The sequence below is a fragment of the Erythrolamprus reginae genome, chromosome 1 (assembly GCF_031021105.1).
Source record: "Erythrolamprus reginae isolate rEryReg1 chromosome 1, rEryReg1.hap1, whole genome shotgun sequence".
NCBI lineage: Eukaryota > Metazoa > Chordata > Lepidosauria > Squamata > Dipsadidae > Erythrolamprus > Erythrolamprus reginae.
In genome coordinates, this window is record NC_091950.1 from 47,328,546 (window position 1) to 47,355,455 (window position 26,910).

General features: G+C 40.1%; 1 protein-coding gene across 2 annotated transcripts in view; it reads right to left on the bottom strand.

Annotated features, from left to right (window-relative positions):
- Positions 1–26,910, bottom strand: part of KIF26A (kinesin family member 26A) — a 195,177-nt gene that overhangs the window by 16,812 nt on the left and 151,455 nt on the right. For both annotated transcript variants that reach the window (XM_070751483.1, XM_070751476.1), the window contains exons 6-9: positions 8,907–9,113; positions 2,820–2,913; positions 765–1,027; positions 331–514 (exon numbers count right to left, since the gene is read on the bottom strand). In XM_070751483.1, the coding sequence (XP_070607584.1) occupies positions 331–514; positions 765–1,027; positions 2,820–2,913; positions 8,907–9,113 (748 nt within the window). The remainder of the gene's footprint in view (positions 1–330; positions 515–764; positions 1,028–2,819; positions 2,914–8,906; positions 9,114–26,910) is intronic.

Below are 26,910 nucleotides of genomic sequence, written 5' to 3' on the forward strand. Positions count from 1 at the left end.
GATATTAAAAAGAGTTCAACTGCCTACTCAGACATGAAGCTCCATAAGTAAACTTACACTATTTATTTTATTAGACCATTTATCAGCCAAACTACCACAATATATTTTTTAAATCAGTATTGGGAAAGGAAATCTACATGTTGACCTGATTGGTTGGAGCAAAAGGTAAAGTACTGCATGCTAGGTTTTCAAATTAGATATTCCAAAAAGCAATCAATTTTAAAGCTTTCTTGGCTAATACAATCAGCTTCAGTGTTGATAAAAATCAATTGCACTTCTTTTCAAAAAATCAATGCAAGAAGAAAGAGGTTTGGAGCCAAATCTACATACTTCCTCCTTTGCCACTCTTCTCCATACGATACTGATATATATGAAGTGTAAAAAACATGTGTGAATTCCTCCGCTCTTCTTCATCACATTCTGGTTTGCTAGTACTCCTGGCAGCCAGCGCTGCATCGAGGAAAAAAGCTGCTTTCTCTGCTGTTGGGGCCCTCAATTCACTTTGATTCTGAAGCTGGAATATAAACAAGAAAACAACTAATTAATGATGATTCCTGCTTCCTGAACCATGGGAAGAAGCCACAAGGGTGCTAAAAGAAACAGATATGTACACTGTGGGGCTGGAGATTAAAAATGAAAAAGACAATTAAAATATATATTTTAAAACTGATTGGAATTGTTGACAGATGAAAACATTTCAAGAAAAAAAATGTCAGGAAAAGAGAGAAAAAGCCAGGTTTCCCACCTGCCCTGAGATTTTATACCTGTGTTCCACATATTGGATCCTCTCGTAGGTAGACCCCTGGGGATTGTCCATCTTGAAGGCTGCCGGTGGCTACTTCAGCTAACAAATCCTTAAGGTTTTCATCTTTGCCGCTGATCTCCACAGCAGATACTCGAATTGAGAAACGAGTCCCAGTCTTCTCTTTGCGCTCATTGATTAACTTGAAGAGCCAAGAGATAGCACAAGGTACAATGCCAAGGCTCTGGGTGGATTTATCTTCTCCAAACATTGTGTAGGATTTGCCTAAAATGGAAAGCAAATGAAAATGTAATTGGACAATTGAGCACGTGCCTTTACTTGCAGTGTCAGGAAGTGTGGGATTATCAGGGGTTTTCTTATTCAGTAGAAGAAAGATTCTCCTGTTCTCTTATTTTGGCAAGAATCGGTTTTGCTATTTATGTTTTGAGGGAATTCACATGCACCCAGCGCATGATTTATGAATAATTAATAAACAGATGACTTTCTGCTAAAAGGAGGAGAAAGGAAGAAGCAAATGGACATGAATGTGAAAGGAATGAAACCACTGTCCATACCCACATCCACTGTGAATCTTCCCAATGCAGAGAATGGGCCTTGTCTTTCCTCAACTACCAAAAGAAATGGAAGGGGGGGGAAAGGCTGCCTCATCTGGTCTCATTTTTCAACAAGTCTGTTCGGGTGGTCAAATGGCTACTGTCCTTAATGCACCTTCCTCCTAAATATTCTGCTGAAGAATCACTCACTATTCCTGATATTTCAATGAAAACTATATTAATTCTTCATGCACAGACGTTTGGGGGGAGGGGTTATTGCATTTTTTAAGATGTCCTAGTTACTGGTAATATTTGTCATCTTAAGCTGATGAAGGCAAAAGATCTATTTCTGGGTCTTGTGGTAAAGCCAAGGCTCTCTAGCCCTCATTTAGGACCTAATCAGTGAGAATAATTAGATCTCATAGAATCACAGAATGTAAGGACTAGAAAACAACTGGAGGTCTTCTAATTCAATTTCCTGCCCAATTCAGGAAACCCCTAGCAAAGCACCTCCAATTAGTCTTCCCTTCTGCAGGCAAAATGTATTCAAATACTCTAATATTTATTAGTTAATTTTTGTTCACCACTTCCTATTGGACACCAGTTTGTCAAGGTCTTTCCTACAATATGATATCCAGAACTGCACAATATTCATGTGATTAACCAAAGTAAAATAAATAAGACCAATGACATATCTTGATTGTATTACACTGTTATTAAGCAGCATAGTATTTAAGAGGGGCAGCATACAAATCCAATAGATAGATAGATAGATAGATAGATAGATAGATAGATAGATAGATAGATAGATAGATAGATAGATAGATAGATAGATAGATAGATAAATAAATGGCATTTGATTTCTGCCACTCAAGTGCTTTGAATTTGTATTGAAGTCTCAGGATGGATATTCCTCGCCACATTGGCAGAGGGTGTTTTTACATCTTCTCTCCTATCCTAGTTCACCTCTTACAGTTATGCAAAAAAAAAGCTAGGATTTCATCTTCAGATGGAAATATTTATTCAGTTCTCAAATCAGATAACGTCTGGTTTATAGAAACAACATACCCCCTTCATATAAGCTTTCAGATTATAACCAATGGCACACACCTTAATAGGGCGAACAAATACAAAAAGTAGCTTTTACATATTTCACTATTAATCCATCGGTACTTAATTTTAATTAATTTCTCCATTCTTTGTAACTTTGTAACCAATTAATTTCTGCAATTTCTTTGCTTTGTCTAAATTATGTCACACCTCTCCCTGAGAAAAAATATGTTTCTGATAGATGCACGTAGCTACATTTTACCCTTTATCCAATGGGGTTTTTTAAAGAAAGACAGGAAAGAATGCACAGAACTTAAAGTCCCAGTGTAGAAATAAAGCAGGAGAAGTTTGCATAACTAATTAAAAAGAAATTCTAATCTATTCATGTAGTTCAGGTTTATTGTTCCAAGAGCTGACAGCATGTAATTACCAGGTTGACATAGTAATTAACTGTAATGAATTTGGGAGCTCACCAAGCTTGACATGGCCAAAGCAAAAGATGCAACCATCTGCACCATTCACGACAGACTGGATTACTTCTGCTACTGTTCCAGAGCACACCTCAGCCTAGTAAAGAAGTTGGAAGTCAGTTAATAAGCGTGGACTTGGATGCATTGCATTGTTATTATTACATGAAAATGATTCTTAAAACAATGTACAGTGGTACCTCTACTTACGAACGTAATTTGTTCCGTAACCAGGTTCTTAAGTAGAAAAGTTTGTAAGAAGCAGCAATTTTTCCCATAGGAATCAATGTAAAAGCAAATAACGTGTGTGATTGGGGAAACCACAGGGAGGGTGGAGGAGATTCCTAGACAGGCCCCATGAAGGCTTCTCCCTGCCTTTTCCGGCCCTGTTTCCTCCCAGGAGATTCCTAGAGAGGCCCCACAGAGGCTTCTCCCTGCCTTTTCTGGCCCTGTTTTCTCCCAGGAGATTCCTAGAGAGGCCCCACGGAGGCTTCTCCCTGCCTTTTCTGGCCCTGTTTTCTCCCAGGAGATTCCTAGAGAGGCCCCACGGAGGCTCCTCCTTTTCCGGTTACAGTTTCAGAGGCTCAGGCTTGTAAGTGGAAAATGGTTCTTGAGAAGAGGCAAAAAAATCTTGAACACCCGGTTCTTATCTAGAAAAGTTCATAAGTAGAGGCGTTCTTTGGTAGAGTTACCACTGTACTTGCACATTTCACAGCATTACTCACACTATTCTAGTACCTATAGTCCATTTTTTTTCAAATTAAATTCTATTACATAAACCCAAAATGATTTCCTATTCCACTAAAGAGGGTGCCATGGAACGTCAATTCCATGAACTCAGTTACAAAGGAAATGATAACCAACAAACATAGAATTAATATAATGTCTCACCATCCATATCTTTTTTTAATACCAGCAGATTATGCACTGAGGGTAAAGGTTCGTTCTCCGAGCATGTGGGTTGGTTTCCGAATGTTTCTTTACCAGGCTAGGTAACATCTTTGGATGGTATCAGTGTTAGACCTGTCATAAGACCCTCACTTAACACACCCACACCTAAGCTCTTATAAACAGAACACTGACACTGATATCCAGGTGAAGATGCTAACTATCCTGGTAACCAAACGTTCAGAAACCAACCCACAAGTTTGGAGAATGAACCTTTACTTTTATCCTACACCTGAGCTATATATATTCACCACTATAGCAAAGACTATGCACTGTCAAGAATGCTTAGGACAAGGAAGCTCCCCAGATCCGGGCTGTTACACCCGGTCTGGGCGCCGCTAGTGTTATACCCAGTCTGGGTGTAACAGTAGCAGCGACCGCAAGTGTTTGGAAAACTGGTAGCAGTAACAGCACCAGGCTCTGCTCACCTACCCGGACAACATCATTTTTTTGTTTTTAACCCTCTGCGCATGCGCAAAGCTTTCTGTGCATGCGCAGAAGGTGAAAAAGCGTGCACTTCCAAACCTATAGGGAACGTAAGTAGATTTCACTGCTGAAGCACCTTCAAACAAATGAATTTCATTTCACCCCAAATGAAAATTTTTGGAACTTTTCTGTTTTAATCTTAATGATGACAATCCCATCTCCTGGAATATACACGGACACAAAGGACATGCTTTTAAGTCTGGTCTGTGTGCTGGGGAAGGGAAGGGAAATGCCGTTGAATGGAGAGAAAACAGATTTCTTTTTATCAAATGTAATGGAACCATACAGGAAATCTAAATTACCCCCACATGTTCTGTTACTCCTTTTGAGTTTCAGATTCACGTGTCATCTCCTGCCAGCTTTACGTTTTCTTTACTGGCCAGGGAGCCATTCAGGACAGCAACCGTCTGCTATACCATATGTATTTGGCCTGGTTCTCGTCAGACAAACACCAGCTCCTGAGCTAAACCTATGCTTCATTGTCATTCTTCTCCTGACAGCCATAACTACAGCCAACGATTACATCACTAATATGCTGTAAATTTGAGGTTTACCAAGTTACCACATAAATTAACTTTAGCTCCTCATTTCAGATAAATATTATGATAAATGTCAACTATTTCGACTCATAAAAATAGTCCAAATCACCAGTATGCCCATATTTCAAATTTTGATCAAGTAGGAAACACAGATTTGTTAATTTTATAGTACACTCAAATCACAGGCAGCTCTAATTCTTAAACCAATATCAAATTTTGATCAAGTAGGAAACACAGATTTGTTAATTTTATACCACACTCAAATCATAGGCAGCTCTAATTCTTAAACCAATATCAAGCAAGGCTGCTTGAAAAATGCAAGAGAAATTCATGCCACAACAGAAAGGAAAGGGAGCCATAAAACTCAGTGACCCCTGACCTCATGTCTCTACCTTAGCAATATAACGTGCTAGTGGAATATTTCATCTAATCAGATAAACTGACAAGGTGCTTTTACATACCAGGCTTAATTGGATTACTGAACTAACTTATTTTCTGAGTTTTCACAATATACTGTACTACATTCTAATCAAGCCGTCCAGAATTATGCAAGATGCCAAGCCACCAAAAAGCTTAATCAATGTTAGCATATGATGTTAATGCGGACTTATCCCATTGTTTCTGCTTAATCCACCAGATCTAACCCAGAAGGTATGCTCCAGGTCCCTCCATTGACCATGCCATCAGAATTGGGCAAGGGGGAGAGGGGAGTAGGTGAACCACAGTGGTTGAAGAAGAACAGTCTTCCTAATTCTGTTCCTTATTTGTTTTAATTTCCATGAATTGGACTATGTTGATAGAGAAAGCAATAAACCTAGTGAAACCCCACTGTCAGTTCTACTTTCAAGAACAGGTACATAAGAACATAAGAAGAGCCATGCTGAATCATACCAAAGCCTATCGAGTCCAGCATTCTGTGTCACACAGTGGCCCACCAATTGTACATGGAGATCTTGAGCATAAAGAGAAGGCCCTCCCTTTCCCTTGACCCCCAACAAATGGTATTCAAGGGAATCCTGCCTGCCTCAACCAACATAGAGGCAGCACATGGACATCCGTTTCAATAACCACCGATACACCGCTTCTCTCTAATGGGGCACTAACTTGTTTATTGTGAATGTCTTACAAAATCTATTAGAAAATTCTTCTAATGAAGGGTCCCAGGACATCTTCTAAGCCTTTTTTTTTTGGTATGGATATGCAGCATAATTCTTCCAATGCCCATGCATAAGACTGCAGCAAGGGTGGGTTCCATTTACCTTCGCCACCGGTTCGCATCACAACATTTTGCAGAATTGTAGGAGTGTACCCTCCTACAATTCTGCTTCTGCACATGCTCAGTAGCTATAATCAACTCAAAACACAGCTGAGGAGCTGATCATCTGTGCTGTGGGTGAAGAAATAAACCCAGGGGACGGGGGTGTCCTTTTTCAAGCAGCAGCAAAGGGGAACACTTCCAAACAATAAAAAGTTCAGAAAAAAATAATTTAAAAAACCCGGATCTCTAATGCCATCATGATGTCACCAGCGGGTCACAATCGGTTCAGGCGATCAAGTCCGAACTAGGAAGAACCCAGCCCTGGACTGCAGGGAAAGTCTGTTTTAAATACGGGCCATTGTTGTACATTCATACCTCATCTCAAAAGTTGGCAATGATAAGCAGCCAGTTCTTTGGGCAGGACAGCTGGCCATAACATTTTCTCAAAGAGATACATGTCTATGTTTTCTCAAAAATTATATGAAAATCAATGCAACATTACAGATTTTCCCAGTTCCTATGGGCTGGAGCAGGGCTGTCAAACATGTGTTGTCATGGCCGCATCATGTGATGTAACGTGACTTTTCCCCCATTTGCTAAACTAGGTGTGGGTGTGGCCAGAGTGTGATGCATCTGGCCCATGGACTGCACGTTTGACAGCCCTGGGCTAGGAATTATGGAAACTGAGGTCAACATACTTCAAAAAATCTAGACCAGTGATGGTGAACCTTTTTTCCTCAGGTGCCGAAAGAGTGTGTGTGCACGCTATCACACACGCACAAGTGCCCATACCCACAATTCAATGCTTGGGGAGGGTGAAAATAGCTTCATCAACCCAGACAAGACAGAGTGGCTGTGGGTGTTGCTTCCCAAGGACAATCCCATCTGTCCGACCGAACTACTGACCCCCTCAGAGAGGGTTCGCAACTTGGGCATCCTCCTCGACCCAGAGCTGACATTGGAACATCATCTTTCGGCTGTGGCGAGGAGGGCGTTTGCCCAGGTTTACCTGGTGCACCAGTTGCGGCCCTATTTGGACAGGGGGTCACTGCTCACAGTCACTCATGCCCTCATCACCTCGAGGTTCAATTACTGCAACGCTCTCTACATGGGGCTACCTTTGAAAAGTGTTTGGAAACTTCAGATCGTGCAGAACGCAGCCGCGAGAGCCATCGTGGGGCTTCCAAGATTCACCCACGTTTCCTCAACACTCCGTGGCTTGCCTTGGCTGCCGATCAGTTTCCGGTCAAAATTCAAAGTGTTGGTCATGACCTTTAAAGCCCTACATGGCATTGGACCAGATTACCTCCGGAACCGCCTGCTACCGCAAGAATCCCAGCGACCGATAAGGTCCCACAGAGTTGGCCTTCTCCGGGTCCCGTCGACTAAACAATGTCGTTTGTCGGGCCCCAGGGGAAAAGCCTTCTCTGTGGTGGCCCCGGCCCTCTAGAACCAACTCCCCCCAGAAATTAGAATTGCCCCCACCCTCCCTGTCTTTCGTAAACTACTCAAGACTCATTTATACCACCAGGCATGGGGGAATTGAGATATTCCTTCCCCCTAGACCATTACAAGTTATGTATGATACGTTTGTTTGTATGTTTGGTTTTATTATAAGGGTTTTTAGTTGTTTTATTAATTGGATTTCTACATGCTGTTTTTATCATTGTTGTTAGCCGCCCCGAGTCTGAGGAGAGGGGCGGCATACAAATCCAATAAATAAATAAATAAATAACATTTTCTCAAAGAGATCCATGTCTATGTTTTCTCAAAAACTATATGAAAATCACAGCAACATTCCAGACTTTCCCAGTTCCTATGGGCTGGAGCAGGGCTGTCAGACATGTGTTGTCATGGCAGCATCACGTGATGTAACGTGATTTTTCCCCCTTTGCTAAACTAGGTGTGGGTGTGGCCAGAGTGTGATACATCTGGCCCATGGACCGCACGTTTGACAGGCCTGGACTAGGGATTATGGAAACTGAGGTAAAAAAAATTCAAAAAATCTAGACCAGTGATGGTGAACCTTTTTTGCCTCAGGTGCCAAGTAGCCTTGATATGCTGTCACACATGCACAAGTGCCCATACCCACAATTCAATGCTTGAGGAGGGTGAAAACGGCTTCACCTCCCTCCCCCCCCCCCCGAGCCCAGAAACAGCCAGTTTTCCAACTTCTGGTGGGCCTAGTAGGCTTGTGCTTCATCTTCCCCAGACTCCAAAGGCTTTCCTGGAGCTGGATGAGGGTCAAAATGCCCTCCCCCATCCCCCCAGGAGGCTTTCTGGAAGCCAAAAACACCCTCCCAGAGCCTCTGTGTGAGCCAAAAACCAGCTCACTGGCAAACACATGCACATTGGAACTCAGCTAGGACAACGGCTCCCATGTCAGCAGATATGGCTCTGCGTGCCACCTGTGACACCCGTGCCATAAGTTCACCATTACTGATCTACATGTTCCGTTTTATTCCATCTTTCCATAGTCATCGAAACATTCGATGATCTCTCATAATGATACAGATACTGTAAGCCCAAACCTATAAATACTATGCTACAACTAAGACTGAAAAGGGATACCGTGGAAGTCACACGTTATATGTATATGTTGCTTTAAACCACACAAGAAAGATAGTAGAAACATAATCACTGAACAGAATTACCTCCACAGATATAGCTTCTTAATTTCACATCTGGGCTAAATTAAAACAGCATGAGGCCTTGCAAACTGACTATTAATTAGCATGCCTTCCCAGTAATTAAACCAACTAATTCAAAGGGAAAAAAAATACTGTAAAAGAACTCTCTCGCCAGAATTAAATGCCATGGCAGCAACTCAAATGATCAGCTTTATATGCTCAGCTTTGGTACCTGTGATGCATCCTGGGGGAAAACTGCATCGAAAGCAAACATCTTTGGGACAGCCACAGCTCCTTTTCGGTGAGTTGCATTGCAGCCGCTTGTAGACGGATCATAAAGTGTGATCTGCTTTTTCCGTGAATCTACTTTCAGAAATGACATAGATTCCGATGTGTTGGTTGTTTCTTGTGATGGGCAAATTCTCACCATCACCTTCACCTAAAAAAATCATTTTAAAATATAGATTTTAGTCCAGTTACAAGTAAATAATAACGCTAAAGCTCAAATCCTTGCTTTACAGTGCCTATACAGCTCTGAATGAGACCATGTGTCAAACTACAGTAACTATCTACTGAACTGTATATATTAGCTGACACAGGATTTCATACAAGAATCTTTCTGATTTTGACCTTTCATATGCACAGCATGTCTTTTTCCCCTGAGTTACAGCCTGCGTCTTAAGCTTGAATTAATTAGCCTGCTGAAAAAAATATATATTATTGGTCATATAATTTGTACAATATTGTTTTATCGCTTGTTGTGAGCCGCCCCGAGTCTTTGGAGAGGGGCGGCATACAAATCTAATAAATTATTATTATTATTAATTATTATTATTATTTGAAGCACAGTTTTCCTACAAAATTTTACATATTCTACCGCTCGCATCTGTGGGGATTCTTGCTATGCAGTGAGCTTCCACACATCATGCTCAGAACATTATACAATAATGTACAAAGAAGAAATAAAAAGGCCAAGAAATAAAAAGACATGTTTTACTCAGTATAAAACTTAAGAGAGGAATTTGCTATTACAAGTATGTAATGACAGTTGCTGTCTTCAAGGGATGTAAAGAAGGAAAAGACAAATTCAGGAAAGATAGTTCTACCACACTGCAATCCCAGCGTTATGTAATGTATAGGATTTGGGTGAGAAAAACTCAGATTCAACCTCTATTGAATTTCAGAGCTGAATGAGAGACTTTAGGTGAGTCATGTTCTCTTTTCTCAAGTCAGAGAGAGAAAAACCCTCTCCCTGTTCCAATTTATTATAGAAACATAGAAACATAGAAGATTGACGGCAGAAAAAGACATCATGGTCCATCTAATCTGCTCTTTCCTTTATTTCCTTTATTTTATTTTATTTTAGGATGGATATATGTTTATCCCAGGCATTTTTAAATTCAGTTACTGTGGATTTACCAACCACGTCTGTTGGAAGTTTGTTCCAAGCATCTACTACTCTTTCAGTAAAATAATATTTTCTCACATTGCTTCTGATCTTACCCCCAACTAACTTCAGATTGTGCCCCCTTGTTCTTGTGTTCACTTTCCTATTAAAAACACTTCTCTCCTGAACCTTATTTAACCCTTTAACATATTTAAATGTTTCGATCATGTCCCCCCTTTCCCTTCTGTGCTCCATACTATACAGATTGAGTTTATTAAGTCTTTCCTGATAGGTTTTATGCTTAAGACCTTCCACCATTTTTGTAGCCTGTCTTTGGACCCGTTCAATTTCTTTTTGTAGTTGAGGTCTCCAGAACGGAACACAGTATTCCAAATGTGGTCTCACCTCTCATTATTTTACTTTATTTATACTTCAGATCAAAAGAATATATATGCTTCAAAAATTTTAGCAAGCGGTTCACTGCCTGGTTGCTGGATGGATGTGGCCATGGTAGGCGTAGCCTAATCAGCCTCCTGCACCGTGGTGGGGGGTTGTTTTTCCCTCCCCGGGCTCCGGATGCTTTCTTTCCTTGCTACAAAAATGGCAAAAGGGCAAAAATGTCCTGCCCAAGCTCTGGAGGCCAGAAACAGGCCCATTTCTGGCCTTCCTAAACTTCTGACAAGCCTGTTTTTGCTGTGAGCCGCCCCGAGTCTGCGGAGAGGAGCGGCATACAAATCTGATTAAACTAAACTAAACTAAACTGTTTTTCACCATCCCCAGCCTCTGTGCACACCCTGCATATACCTGCACCCAAAATTTACCTGCACTTACCTGTATCCCAGGAGTCCCAGTGAGGACTCCGGGGAGGGGTGGGGTGGGTGGGGCCAGCCAGGAGTGAGATTAAGGAGTTCTCCAAACTGCACAGAATCTTAGCTAATGTTTTCCCCAAACCCCTGTAAATCCCCAGCAGCCCACCTCTGTATATATGCACAAATACTGCATACTATTTATTCTAAACAAAAATGTGTTGGATTAACTGAAACATGTTGAAGATAGAAACATATTTCTTTTTTAAAAGCACCACTTCGGAGTGTTTTGCCATCTCTAAATACATTATATATTTACCTATCCTATGAAATATTTCCCAATGTGCAGATCGGAACCTTATTTTTATGGAAAACATCACTGTTAATTATCAACTAAAATCTTTTTGGCTCAAAACACTTCACTATCAGGAATACAATATTCATCAAACATGTTAGCTTTGGGAAATCACTATCTTTTTTTTTTTAGCACTTAGGTTTGTTTCTCTGTTCTATCTCCCCCACCATCTAAATGTGATATGAATATGACATGACAGTCCTAGAAAATAACTGAACCTTAAAATAAAATAAGCAATTGCTTCAAAGCGAAAGTAAGCATTGTAGGTGACACATTTGAGACTACTTTCCAATAAAAGCTGCATGAAGCTACTACCAGTCTATGTTAGAGGTTCCTCCGACCTTGAGGATGTTGCCAAGGGGCCTAGTAAGTAACATTTTCTGTAAATAAATATACAAGGTGTTGTGATTCCATCTGAGGCCCCTCAGGGAACGGCTGATCCTCTGCCGACTTCCTGCTTAGAGGGGGAGGATGAGGAACAGGAGGTTCAGGCAGACGGGGAGGAGGAATCTCAGGCTGAGGGAGAGGGAGGACAGCCAGAGTCCCCCGAGAGGGAGCTCTCCCCAGCAAGCAGCCTGGATTCCTTAGATGAAAATGCACAAGCAATAATCAATCTCCGGCAGAGAAGAGCAACACAACGAAGGGGACAATTAGCCAGGTACTTTCAGCACTAAAGAGGCAACAGCTGGGTTTGGGTGTGGTGCTCTCTGGAAAGGATGAAAAGGCAGACCCACCCTTCCTGGCTTGTGGAGTATTATCGTTGGGAGTCCTGGGACCTGGCTGTGATCTTTGGCGTCTTGGAATTCTGGTTTGTGACTTTGAATACTGAAACCTTGGGGGGAAAAGGTGTGGGTCTTATTCTCTACAGTGGTCGGTGTGCCAGCAAGAAGTCTGCTGTATTGTCTGGCCATCAGGACTCTGCTGTGAAGTCTCATAGCCTGCCTGTTGGGAAGAACAGGTTTTTCTCTGTGTTTATTTTTCAAACTATAAAGTGCTTTTGCTTTTACCAGCGTGTCTGGCTGCTTTTTCCAGTTGGTGTTGAAGTCTGGGGGCACCCAGACAGAACACAAAGAGGATATCAATTCAAAAAATGCACTGAAGTATAAGGAACTGTAGCTGTGCATATTCTCTGCTTATATTTGATAGCTGGCATTTATCAATGCTATAACAATGCTCACTTCAGTCATCCTGATTTTACCCTGACTGACCTTAGGAGAATGTTAGATGTCAACAGCAGAACAACTGATCTTCCAATACAACTGAGATTATAAAAAACGGTGAACCAAAACTTGACTTTCTCAGCAACTAGAATTTAACAAATTGTCTCAATCAGGCATAGTCTTCAGTTATACTAAATGAAGAATGTCAGACTCATCGCATTGATGTCCCTTGGTTTGTCTAGGAAACAAGAAAAGACTTTTCCAACCCAATTAAACGTTTTTGAGACACATTGGCAGGCTTGAAAAATACAGCCTCCAAAAGAGCAAAAGACAGAAATGGAAAGAAAACAAGAACTATATCCTGACTGCAAAATTTGAATCAGGACTTGACAGGAATTTCACACAGAAATAAGTAGGATACACGAACTCCTCTAATTATACAGTGAAAAAAGAACATCGCTTGATCATAATTCTAACTGTTCATATCTAAAAACTGGAGTTTGGAAGGACAATTTGCAAGCCAACCCACTCCCTCTTTTTAAGAAACTATTGGTACAAGAAATTGATGTGAAAATACTTTACACCTTGCTGCTCTTAAACATGACTGCAAATAAAAATGATAGTAAATCTCTTCCATTCAAATTGTATGGGCTGGGAAACATATACTTTTGCACAAATATATAATATCAAATATAATTCCCATTTTTTTGTATGGATGTCTATGTATACCTACATGTAAGAAAGGAAGAGACCAAGATGGAAACAGAAAGTAATTGAGTCCGATGTTCAATACAGTTAATGGCTCTACAGCAAACAGATTAACAATATTAAATACTAGCTGTAGTGCACCACTACAAAACTATGTAATCGATCTTGATAAATTGACATTTACAGCTTGAAAATTAATGAGTGGTTACAATAGGCCTCTCCTCTCCCCTTCTCTCCCTCACACTTGCCCCACAGAATTCTCCCCTATCCTATCCCCTTCTCTCGTTCATGCTTTCCCCACAAATCATGCTTTATCCTTTATCCTACTCTCCCTCAGCCTTGCCCCACAGAATCCTTCTTTAGCCTACTCCCTTCTTTCCCTCAGCCTTGCCCCACAGAATCATCCTTTATCCTACCCCTTCTTTCCCTCAGCCTTGCCCCACAGAATCATCCTTTATCCTACCCCTTCTTTCCCTCAGCCTTGCCCCACAGAATCATCCTTTATCCTTCTCTCCCTCATCCTTGTCCCACAGAATCCTCCCCTATCCTATCTCCTTCTCTCCCTCAGCCTTGCCCCACAGAATCATCCTTTATCCTACCTTCTTTCCCTCAGCCTTGCCCCACAGAATTATTCTTTATCCTTTCTCCTTCTCTCCCTCAGCCTTACCCCACAGAATCCTCCCTATCCTATTTCCTTCTCTCCCTCAGCCTTGCCCCACAGAATCATCCTTTATCCTACCCCCTTCTCTCCCTCAGCCTTGCCCCACAGAATCATCCTTTATCCTACCTTCTCTCCCTCAGCCTTGCCCCACACAATCCTCCCTATCCTATCTCCTTCTCTCCCTCACCCTTGCCCCACACAATCCTCCCTATCCTATATCCTTCTCTCCCTCAGCCTTGCCCCAAAGAATCATCCTTTATCCTTTCTCCTTCTCTCCCTCATCCTTGTCCCACAGAATTCTAGCCCCTTCTCTCCCTCAGGCTTGCCCCACTGAAGCCTCTCCTCTACTATCCCAGTCTCTGCAGAGTTATTTTCAGGTTAGGAGGGGGAGTTGACCTATCCAGATTCCTAAGAGGTCAGTAAGGGGCATGCATAAGTGCACTAGAGTGCCTTCCGTCCCATCCTATTGCTGTCCTATATCTCCTATCCCTTTCTTCTATTCATATATCTCTTCTTCTATTCTTTCATTGATATGTTTTATTCCTATATCTTCTCTTCTATTCTTTCTTAGATATATTTTACTATGAGTATATCCTCTATAACCTTCATTATGTATTTTACTATGTGTATACCCACTAAAACCCTCATTGTGTACTGGACAAAATCAATCAATCAATAAATGCAGATAAAGCTACAAAGTTCCTGTATTGCATTGTTTTACACCAAAAGTGTAAGCAAACATATGCTTTGAATATATTTAAAAATTCTTCCATTTACTAGAAATTATCAATATCTTCTTTGAACTTACCTCTGCCACTATAACATCTGACCAAGCTTAGGAGATTTCAAGAAAAAAAAATATACAAGTATAAATATCTATTTTCTCATCCATGTTTTGTTCCATAATGGTTAAACAGCATTTAAGTGAACAGATCATAAAGGAGAAGCTGCTGTTGAGAACTTGCTTCTTCAAAATTATTGTTTAGAAGGTGAGCAGCTATGGTTCAAATACACTACAAAGTATTATGGCAGGTTGTCCTAGCAAATCAATCCACTGCAATATAAGCAACCCCTATCCCCAATGAAGAATATCACACTGAAACTAGATGACTATGCATTAACAACAGAGATGGATCTAACTATGAACAAATTCACCATACTCCCACCACCTCGCTGATTGAGGAATAGCAATAGCATTTAGATTTACTGTATGTACTGCCCCATAGCATTTCATAGCCACCAAGAATCTGGGTCCTCAATTTACTGACTTTGGAAGAATAGAAGGCTGAGTCAATCTTGAGCCAGTCAGGATCACACTTCAGGCTGTGGGCAAAGTCTGCTTGCAATATAACACTTTTAATCATTGTGCCACCAGAACTCTGAGGAAGATTAAGGGGAGCCCTGAGCTTCACAAAATGAATTAATGAAACAGACAGATTTCATTTATGAAAGCAAGACTCGTGATGCACTACTATAAGTCCCCTACAGTCTTGTACACTTTGCTAAAATCTGCCAGAAGAATAAGATTCTGAACACTGCTAACTGATTGGGTCCCAGGGCCTCTGGATATATTAAAGATATCACTTGAAACTCGAAGTGTTTAAAGGGGGTATACACAACAAGCTTGGGTATACCCCCTTTAAGAACTTCAGAAAAAAACAATTGCTGCCAACCTGCCTTCCATTGAGGACCTGTATAGTGCACAAGTCAAAAAGAGGGCTGTGAAAATATTTACTGACCCCTCACATCCTGAACATAAACTGTTTCAACTCCTACCCTCATAACATCATTACAGGGCACTGCACAGCAAAACTAGACACAATAACATTTTTTCCCTAACACCATCACTCTGCTAAACAAATCTCTCAACACTGTCAAACTATTTACTAACTCTGCACTAATATTACTACTAGTTTTTTTCTCATCATTCCTATCACCCACTTCCTCCCACTTATGACTATATGTTGCTTGTATTCTTAAGATTTTTATTAATACTTATTGTTTCCTGATTGCTTATTTGACCCCTATGACAATCCTTAAGTGTTGTGTCTCATGATTCTTGACAAATATATATTTTCTTTTATGTACAATGAGAGCATATGCACCAAAGACAAATTCTTTGTGTGTCCAATCACACTTGGCCAATCATACTTGGCCAATAAAGAATTCTATCTATCTATTGATCTTAAGCAATACTTGAAAAAGAATGGAGGCTGTTTTCCTACAGGAGATATGGTACCAACATATTTTCCCTTCCCTTTTTTTAGGTTTTTCCTCACATACACTTCCACGAGAGATTTGCATGAAAGCTCAAGTAAGTAATACAGTATCAACTTTTATTTCAGTTGTCATAAAGGGATTGATCTGATAATAATCATGTGCAGATAATCCGATAGATAAGTAAATCCTTTGGGCCAACTCTCCTTACTGATATTTATTTCTCTGTTGGAAAGACTCTAAACCTGCAGTTTAAGGTTTAGTTCTCTCTACAAACTTCTTTTGGAAAGGGATGCCAATTGCTGTCAAATGCAGATATTTTACTGACTGGAGACTTTAATGCCAGAATTAATAAAGATATTAACAGTTACACCAGGAAGACATAGGTCAGCCCAGAAAATGAGTGTTGGTTCTCCATGGACAAAGTGTTAAACAAGGAGTTGCTTTATTGAATCACTCTTCAGATTTCTATGGTCTTCATGGTACTACTTCATGGTATTCAATACAGGAGAATATTTGTAACCCATAGCAGTCCTAAGGAAGGTCTTCCAAAAGTGCACTGAACTTATCCTGATGACAGAGACCTCCCAAATATATGCTGACAACAGCAACATGATATACAATGAGGACTATCCAGATATTTGAAGGTAAGTTTCATTTCCACAAAATCTCAAAATTTGATAAACTCAAGCAAACAAACATACACATGTTTCTAGATGCTGGGGGTCTTCCTAAAATAGATGCCCTCACTTGATAAAGCCTCGCGGTGACAGTTAAGGGATGGGGAGAAAAGTGTTCCCTTGATTTCCACAGGGGATGCATTCCAAGACCACCCGCGAAAGTCAAATTTCCGCGAAGTAGAGATGCGGAAGTAAATACACCATTTTTGGCTATGGACAGTATCCCAAGCCTTCCCTTAACACTTTAAACCCCTAAATTACCATTTCCCATTCCCTTAAAAACCATTTATTCACCATTATTACTGGTACTCATCATTGAGTAAGACACTTAGTGATCCTGATATTTATAAACATAATTATTTATTAATAATAATTATTATTTTTGTTATTTATTTGCAAAAATTATTAGTTTGGCGATGACATATGATGTCATTGGGTGGAAAAAACGTGGTATAAGAAATATACCGTGAAGTATTTTTTAATTAATATTTTTTGAAAAAACGTGGTATAGGCTATTCGCGAAGTTCGAACCCGCAAAAATCGAGGGAACACTGTACTGTATAGGGTTTAATGTGGTGGATTCTATGTCTTTTTAAATGACTTTAACATAGTTTCCTTTTGTTTTGTTACAAGGTAGAGAACAATATGACAGACATATATTTCAAGTTGTTGGTTTATGTTAACGGCATGATCATAATCAGTGTATTTAGAAATCTAGCTGTAAGGGTTCTTCTGCAAACAAATTATAATTCCTGCAAATTCTCCTAAAGCAAATGCATGCCTGGCAACCCCTCTAAGCATCCTCATAAGAATGGATGCTTGTCTTTATTCATGAGGCTGTCTGTATTATGCAAATCACAAAACTATCTGGCTAATTAACTGCTTCGGTAATTCTTGTGGGTTTTAAACATGGTAGGTTCACATTAAACTGCTGAACTTCTCAGATTTATACATTTCAGTCTGAGTCCAAGAGAGAAGCACTGGTAGGTGGGGTAATCAGCTGGATTAGTGAAGGAAATCTTACCACAGTACAAAACTACATTTAAAAAATAAATAAAAATAGCTGGGAGATAGAATATCACAGAAACAACACACACACTTTGAAATGCTTCTATTCCTATCATTTTAAGGGCATGTTAAGCTGATTCTAAAAAGAAAACAAATCAGACCAATACTCTCTTAAAGATTCATATATGCATACTCAACAAAATATGTAAAGCAGAGCCAAAAACAGAATTTCATTTTCATTTTTGGAGCAATTAAGACTGATAAAAACACATATATGGAAGGTATTATACCGAACACAAAGGCCAGATGGAACACAGGAAGTTACTATTTTTACACTAAATTAGATTACTACCTTCTCTACATTGATTGCAAATGAATAACCAGGTTTTCCAACAATTTTTTCCACTTCCCTTTTTAGAATCTCCTACATGTAGGACACATGTATTACACATGTTCTACAGAGGAATTACTGAGTCTGTAATCTGCACTTCTATAACTGTCTGGTTTGGCTCCAACAAGACAGACACAGACTTCAGAGGATAATTAGAACTGCAGAAAAAACAATTACTACCTGTTTTCCATTGAGGAGCTGTATACTGCATGAGTTAAAAAGGGGGCCGTGAAAATATTTACAGACATCCTGGACATAAATTGTTTCATCTCCTATCTTCAAAGCAACTTTATAGAGCAATGCACACCAAGAACAGTTTCTCCCCAAATGCCATCACTCTGCTAAACAAATAATTCTCTCAACACTGTCAAACTATTCACTAAGTCTGCATTACTATTACTGTTAATCTTGTCATTGTTCCTGTCACCCATCTCCTCCCACTTATGACTGTAACTTGTTGCTTGTATCCTTCGCAATCCACAAAGCCAGGGCTGCAAATGCAAATGTTGTGACAATGGTGCCCACACATGTCTGCCCAACATGTAGAAGAACATTTCGTACCCTTATAGGCCTTACCAGCCACCTGCAGACACATCGTATACAGCCCACAACCCATTAGATATCAAGGTCCTCCTCGAACACGATGGACAAACATTATCCTTACGATATACAGTATATTGATTGTTTCTTAGTATGATTTGATTGCTTATTTGTACCCTATGACTATCATTAAGTGTTGTACCACATGATTCTTGACAAATGTATCTTTTTTTTTTATGTACACCAAAGACAATATATGCACCAAAGACAAATTCCTTGCGTGTCCGATCACACTTGGCCAACAAAGAATTCTATTCTATCAATGAATTATAAAGCTTTCTTCTTTGATTTCTGTACCCTAGGTGATGCAGCCTGTTGCAGTATTTTCTGGGTGCTATGCCAGAGAGCCATGTGCCATGTAGAAGCAAAGGCTGTGCATGAGGGAAAAATACAATGTGGAAGTCACACAATGAATCACCATTACTCAGCCATGGAATTGGTACATCAATGCTAAATAGTGCCACCCTCTTGAAACTTCTATTCTCTTTAGAACTTATTGGGGACATTCACAAAAAATCTTCTAGGCTAAAATTGGGCATTGTATGGTTTCTCAGAAGCAAGGAGAGGCAAATGGCAGCACTACGATTAAACCTTTGGGTGATTTGTAGCAGATTTGCAAAGGTTTCCAACTCCTTTAATGACTGAATAGTAGCAAGAATAAAACCATATGTTTCCCTCTTGGATTATATTCCTGGTATCAAGAACATAACAACAGAAACCAAATTTCTGTTATATTTAGTGATTTGTATACAAGTTCCAGTATTGGTACTGAAAAGTTTGTTTGTTTGTTTGTTTGTTTGTTTGTTTGCTTGTTTGTTTGCTTGTTTGTTTGTTTGCTTGTTTGTTTGTATATCTAGGCCACCCTTCTCCAGCGGACTGATAAAATCGATACAAAATACAAAATTTATGAAACCCAAGCATAAAAACCTAAGTCTAAAACCCCAAACAATTAAAACCATTCAACCAGATTCATCCAATCACAGTCATACTATCAGCCAGAGCAGAATGTCAGGGCTCAATGGCCCCAGGCCTGCCTACAAAGGTACATTTTCAAACCCTTTCGAAAGGCCAGGAGAATCTCTGGGGGGAGTTCATTCCAAAGCACTGGAGATGCCACAGAGAAGTCCCTTCCCCTAGGCCCCACCAGGTGACATTGCTTGGCTAACGGGTCTTGGAGAAGACCAACTCTGTGGGATCTAACCGGCCGCTGGGATATGTGAGGCAGGAGACAGTCCCGTATGTAATCTGGTCCTAAGCCTAGTATGGGCTTTATAGGTAATAATCAACACTTTAAATTGCATTTGGAGACCAATCTGTAGCCAATGGAGCTCACAGTGTGATGGTGACCTATAATGGTTCACATGGCTGTATTTTGGAATACTGCAGTCTCCGAACATTCTTTAAAGATAGCCCCATGTACAGAGTATTGCACTAATCGAGCCGTGGGGTGATAAGGGCTTGCATGACTGTGAGAAGAGACTCCCTGACCAAGTAGGGCCGCAACTGAACTATGACACAAAAAATCATTATTTTTGAAACTGACTGCCATTTGTCCAATAAGCACAGTTTTGAAATATGTTTGGTTATTGTTTTCTCCTTGATTATTTGCCTGGTATTAAATCTTACTTCGCTTGTTGTTTGCTAGAGAGTCTGTGTCCCGGTCTTTTTGTTTCCTTCTTAGTTTTTTTATGTTTTCTTTTGAAGGAGAAAATCATACCCCTAAGAAAACTGGCAAGGCAAATTACTGTATAGACAGGGAGCAAACCCCACACTTCCCTTAAGATGTTACCTAATTGGGTAGTGAAACATCTGCAAGCAAACAATCAAGTTCAGAGAGGACATCACAAATCCTGACTTGGTCCAGCAGCTTTTCTTTCCTTATTTTCTCTTATATGAAAATTTTAAGAGGTCTGAAAAGGATATAACAACCCTATTCTGCTTCTCCTTCTGCACTTTAAGATGTTCCCATCTGGAATCACTGACTGGCAAGTATAATCAGTTCCTGGATATCCTTCATTATCCTTCACTGTTTCTACTTATGGCACTTTTATATGCAAAAAAATTATACTAAGAGAACCACTATTGTATCAAAACCTCTTGGGAGAACCTAAAAGAAGTACTATCATGTTACTCTTTTCAGACTATAGCCTTTATTAAGTGACAAGTGATTCTCTTTTCCTTAAAGGCTGGCATGAAACAACTTTTTTAAAAAAAGCAAGTATACAAATGAAATACAATGTTTATTCCTGTGCAACTTTCCACCTTTTGATTCATCTATTAAAGGCATTCACTAGAGTTTTATGTGCATTAATCATCGATACAATGCAGTAAACAAAAAGTAGTTTGGTTTCTTATTTTATTATTGCTTTATATTATCATGATAAACTTCATTTCATCTAACTTCCAATCTTACAATGGAGGTTACTATTATTCTAATTTTACAAAATGCCTTCAGGCTTTAAAGTGGAGAGGAGGAGGTGGTGACCAAATCAGATCCAGGCATGATCTGAAATGATTTATACTGGAAATTGTATTATTCCTAAATTATTAGGAAACAAGTAGCAATAAAGGTGACAAAATTAAATATCTATTTGTCATCCATCCAATGACTGTCATAAGAAGAACTGATGAGGAACTGATGAGGACACAAAAACAGTTGAAGAAAAAAATCTATGTAGGGTTAGTAAACTGTGTTCAGTTATGGCTGATGAGAAGAAAAGATTGAAAAAAAATGTTATTTTAAAAAATGAAAGAGGAGTAAATATATGATTTCCTCAATCATATATTAAGTCATTGATTCCACCCCCCTGTTCCCCATGGAGAGAGAAAGAGAAGGAAATGGAGGGAGAGAGGGAGAGGGAAGGACGGAGGAAGAGGGAGAGAGAGGGAGATTAAAATTGAGATTGATTCTCCAAAACACCTGTGTGGAAACAATCTGTGGAAACTAGTCAAAGAACCTAGAAATAAGGAAAAATTTAATCATAATTAGAACAATTAATCAGCGGAATGACTTGTCTCCAGAAGTTGTGAATGCTAAAACACTGGAAGTTTTTAACAAGAATTGGGAAAATCACTTGTCGGAAATGTTATACCTTTTCTTGCTTGAGCAGGGGATTGGACTAGAAAACCTGCAAGGTCCCTTCTGTTATTCTATTAATTTTGTTACTCTGTTGTTTTAAAAATTGAAAAAAAATTCAGAATAAAACTAGCACCTCCTCTTAGTTTGCTAAGTGACAGCAGTGGGTTGCAGGTAACTGCAAACTGGAAATGGTTGCCAGGTTGCACAATTTGCGCACGACTGCTCCAGTGTGAGTCCTTCGGTTGCCACCATCTTTTTTCTTGAATTTTTGGTCTTTTTTGCTTCCATGCATGCGTGAGATTTTGGCATGTTTTTGCTTTGTGAGCATGGATGTAGACACATGAGAATTTTCATGCTGTGTGCGCAGCGCACCATTAACAGCAGGTAAGAGGAATCCACTCCTGATAAGTGACACTACATTACAAATAAAGTCCTAAATAGAGCTCAAAGAAAAATAACATTTTGCATTGAAAAAAAAGTTATCTACAATTTCGGAAAGAAATAAAAGAAAGTCATATTAGAATGCAGAACACCATTTGTCGTAAAAAGCATGTCTTTTTTTAAATACAAGAATTGGATAAATTATCTTAAATAGCACATTAATGTCAGAAACTGAGCATAATCTAACTTCTTTTAGTTGCAATGGCTTTCAAACATCTTCCTTACTAGTTTGACATTAAATTTAATAGTGCTCAATGAGAGTGCACAAAGAAATTATTCCATTTAAAAAAAATCTACTGCACTAGATCATTGCCTTTTAACAGAACTGAGCTACAATGACTGGCACTTCCAAGTAATTTGCCACATAATATCTTATCAACAGGATTATATATGCATTCTTCAGTTTTAAAAGGGATATAAGACTGCCAATTTTAAAAAATGTGGTTAATGGGCTATAAACAGCCCTCACTTTGTTGGCATTAATGATTTATATTAAAGGACTAAAATATACCATGACAAATTGCTCTAAACTTGTCCACATCCAGATATTTGTGGTATCAATCACCATGGGAGAACTGTAGTGTCTTTTAAGTATTATCACATCATTTTATTTCAAAGTCAAATACAAATGTAGATCTGATTCATGTACAACAGTAAACTATAGTTTGGTTACCATGTTGTTTGAACCAACCAACAATAGTTTAGGCCAATGATGGCAAACCTATGGCACAGGTGCCACAGGTGGCACGCGGAGCCATATCTGCTGGTACACAAGCCGTTGCCCTAGCTCAGCTCCAATGTGCATGTGTGTGCCGGCCAGCTGATATTGGGCTTGCACAGAGGCTCTGGGAGGGTGTTTTTGGCTTCCAGAGAGCCTCCAGGGGAGTGGGAGACGGCATTTTTACCTTCCAGGGAAGCCTCTGGAGCCTGGGGAGGGTGAAACATGAGTCTCCTAGGCTCACCAGCAGTTGAGAAACAGGCCATTTCCGGCCTCCAGTGGGCCTCCAGAGGGTGGGGGAAGCTGTTTACACCCTCTCCAGGCATTGAATTATGTGTGTGGGCACTTGCACATGCGTGATAGCATGCACGCTCTTTTGGCACCTGAGAAAAAATAGGTTTGCCATCACTGGTTCAGGCAATAAATTAAACTTAAATAAAATACAGCTAAGTAATAGAATAACATAATGACAGCATTGGAAAGGATCTTGGATGTCTTCTAGTTGAAACCCCTGCTCAAAGCAGACACCTTGTAACATTTCAGGGGAATGGGTGTCTAATCTCTTCTTTAAAAACATCCAGTGATGGCACATTCACAACTTCTTAAGGCAAGCCATTCCACAGATTGATTGTTCTAACTGCCTGGGAATTTCTCTTTAATTCTAGATTGGTTCTTTCCTTGATTACTTTCCATCCATTGCTTCTTGCCCTACCTTCAGATGTTTTGGAAAATAGCTTGACTCCCTCTTCTTTTAGCAGCCCCTCAATAATTGGAACACTGCTATCATGCCTCCCCTAGTCTTTCATTTCATAAAATCTGATGTATCCAAATTCTGCATATGCTTTAGCATCCAGTCCCATAATCATCTTTATTGCTCTTCTCTGCATTCTTTCTACAGTCTCAACATCTGGGTACAATATTCCAAATTTGGTTTTACCAAGGCATTCTAAAGCAGTACTTTAATTTAATTTAATTTTATTTTATTTTATTCCACCCAATCCCGTGGGACTCGGGGCAGCTTACAATACAATATAACAAAAAGTGAAATATTAAATAGGAAAAAAAAGTAAAACTTTCATTAAACTGAATGATAAAAAACTCCTAACTTCATTCTATACTTCTGTTAAAGCAGCCTAGGACTGTGTTAACTTTTTTGGCAGCTGCATCACACTGCTGGCTCATATTTAAATGGTTGTCAACAAAGACTCCTAGATCCTTCTCACAGTTATTGCTATTGAGCCAGGTGCCACATATTCTACAAATGTGCATTTGGTGTTTCCTGTATAAAAGTATAAAACCTTACTTTTCTCAATACTCAATTTCATTTTGTTAACTAGGCCCAGTGTTCAAGTCTGTCAAAATCCTTCTGGACCATGAACTTGCTGTTCCTGTCAGCTTGGTATCATCTGTAAGTTTGACATGTTTCCCTTCATCGTCTAAATCTTTTATGAAGATATTGAGCATACTGAGCCTAAGATGGAACCTTGGGGTACGTTGGGGTCCTCCGTGTAAATGCTTGGGGTCCTCCATGTAAATGCTGTTCTGTTAAAGACTACATATTGAATATAATTGGCCAACCAAATATGAATCAATTTGGCTGGGGAATTCTGGGAGTTGAAGTCCATCCATCTTCAAGTTGCTGTCATTGAGAAACACTGGCCTAGACAGACTATAGGATCCCATTCTCCATACATTTTAATAAAATCTAGCAGGGAAATCATTGGGGTGTTTCATAATAATATCTTCATAGCACATTGTGTCATATAGGGACATGCACCATGAGAGTCAAAAAAAAAAAGGCAAGATGTTTAAAGCTGGTTGCTTGGGGGTTTTTTTGCATCAAGTGTATCGTGTTTTTAAAAGGAACAGGGCTTCAATTGTCGTGGCCGCCATCCTGATTTTTTGAAACACATATGCAAATCCCTGTAGTCTCATGTAAAAATTTATTGCAAATATTCCAACTACATTGAGCGGAAATAATTCTTGCCTTGCATATTTTTAATATTTGTCAGCTCTCTAAAGAGGCCTAAAATGACCTCAAACTACTGAGAAGGAACGAGAGTATAAAACTGGTGACAAATCTAGTTGTTGTTAATGACACCCTTTCTAGTTCTATAACTTTGAGAATAAATTTGACCATAAACGAATTTAAATGTTAATGCAACTTATTCTTGAGGTCTCCCAAAACGCTCACATTTTTGAAGTTTAAAGCACTAACCTTTTCTCTTGCTCAATCACAGAGCAAACTTTTATCTGACAAGGTAATTTAGAAATACCTACACTGGGGAAACATCCATGCAAGTTATAATATGTTTCTTTAGTCCGTGTGCTTTTTTATTAGGTTTTTTCAAAGCTGCTTATTTCTCCAGAGAAAAACTCCAAAGAATGACAAGTCTAATGGGGGGAGGGCGTGCTAATTTGCTACATAAAAATGTATGTTTTCACACTACATCCAAGTCAATGCATCTCCCCAGATCATCTTTTCCATATGTGTTCTTGAGTAGTCAAAAATAATCCGTTGTCAGAATTTTTATGGCAGCAAAGAAGGGATACAGTTGTGGTTGTGATAGAAGCCATACATACATACTTATTAGTCCCAGCTCACTGGGAATTGTGGGAAAGCATCTACAGCAAACCTGATCAACATTTTGCTACTGACCTTTCAAACTCCTGAGCCCAACCATTGAACAGATATAGCAAATTTTAGCTACCTTTGTTCCAAACAATTTTTGGCCACAAATTGTGCAATTCAACAGAGCTCCCTGATTGCTATTATCTGATGAAGACCTGACTTTTTATTCTCACATTTGAGATTTAGTGACTACAAGCTGACCAGGCCTTTTGTCCTTTACGAGCCTTCTCATTAATACTATTTCTTACAGTAAGTCTTATACAGTGGTACCTCAAGATACGAACCCCTCGTCTTACAAACAACTCGTGATACGAACCCGGGGTTCAGAAAAATTTTGCCTCTTCTTACGAACTTTTTTCGAGTTACGAACCGGCGTTCGGAGACTGCTGGGAAGCCGCGCAGCTGTTTTAAAAGGTGACAGCCGGGCGGCGGGGCTTCCCAGAAGCCTCCCGAACACCGGTTCGTAACTCGAACAAAGTTCGTAAGAAGAGGCAAATTTTTTCTGAACCCCGGGTTCGGTTTGGGAGGTTGCTGGGAAGCCCCCCAGCCCGGCTGTCACCTTTTAAAACAGCCGCGCCACTTCCCAGCTGTCTCCCGAAGCCGAACGCGGAAGTTCGGCTTTGGCGTTCGGCTTCAGGAGACAGCTGGGAAGCTGCGCGGCTGTTTTAAAAGGTTGCAGCTGGCCTGGGGGGCTTCCCAGAACCCCCCTGAACCCCGAACCTGGGTTCGGGAGCTTGCTGGGAAGCCCCCCAGCCCGGCTGTCACCTTTTAAAACAGCCGCGCCGCTTCCCAGCAGTCGCCGAAAGCCGTTTTTTTGCGGGGGTTTTTTGGTTGCACGGATTAATTGACTTTACATTGTTTCCTATGGGAAACAATGTTTCGTCTTACGAACCTTTCATCATACGAACCTCCTCCTTGCACCAATTAAGTTCGTATCATGAGGTATTACTGTATTATATTTTTAACAAATGTTTTCTTTGTTTTACTTGGTTATATTATTTTATGTTGTTTTAATGGACTAACTCATTGTAAGATCTTCTAGATGAGGGATGACGAACCTATGGCATGGATGCCACGGGTGGCACGTGGAGTCATATCTGCGGGCGGGTGAGCCATTGCCCTAGCTCAGATCCAGCATGTAGGTGTGCACCAGTCAGCTGATTTGTGGCTTGCACAGAGGCTCTGTGAGGGTATTTTTGGCTTCCAGAAGGCTTCAGGGGGATGGGGGAGGGCATTTTTGCCCTTCCCAGGCTCCAAGGAAGCTTGGAGCCTGAGGACTATAAAAACGGGCCTACCTGGCCCATAAGAAGTTGGAAAATGGGCTGTTTCTGGCCTCCAGAGGGCCTCTCCCCAGGCATTGATTCTCCCCAGGCATTGACTCTCATTGACTCTC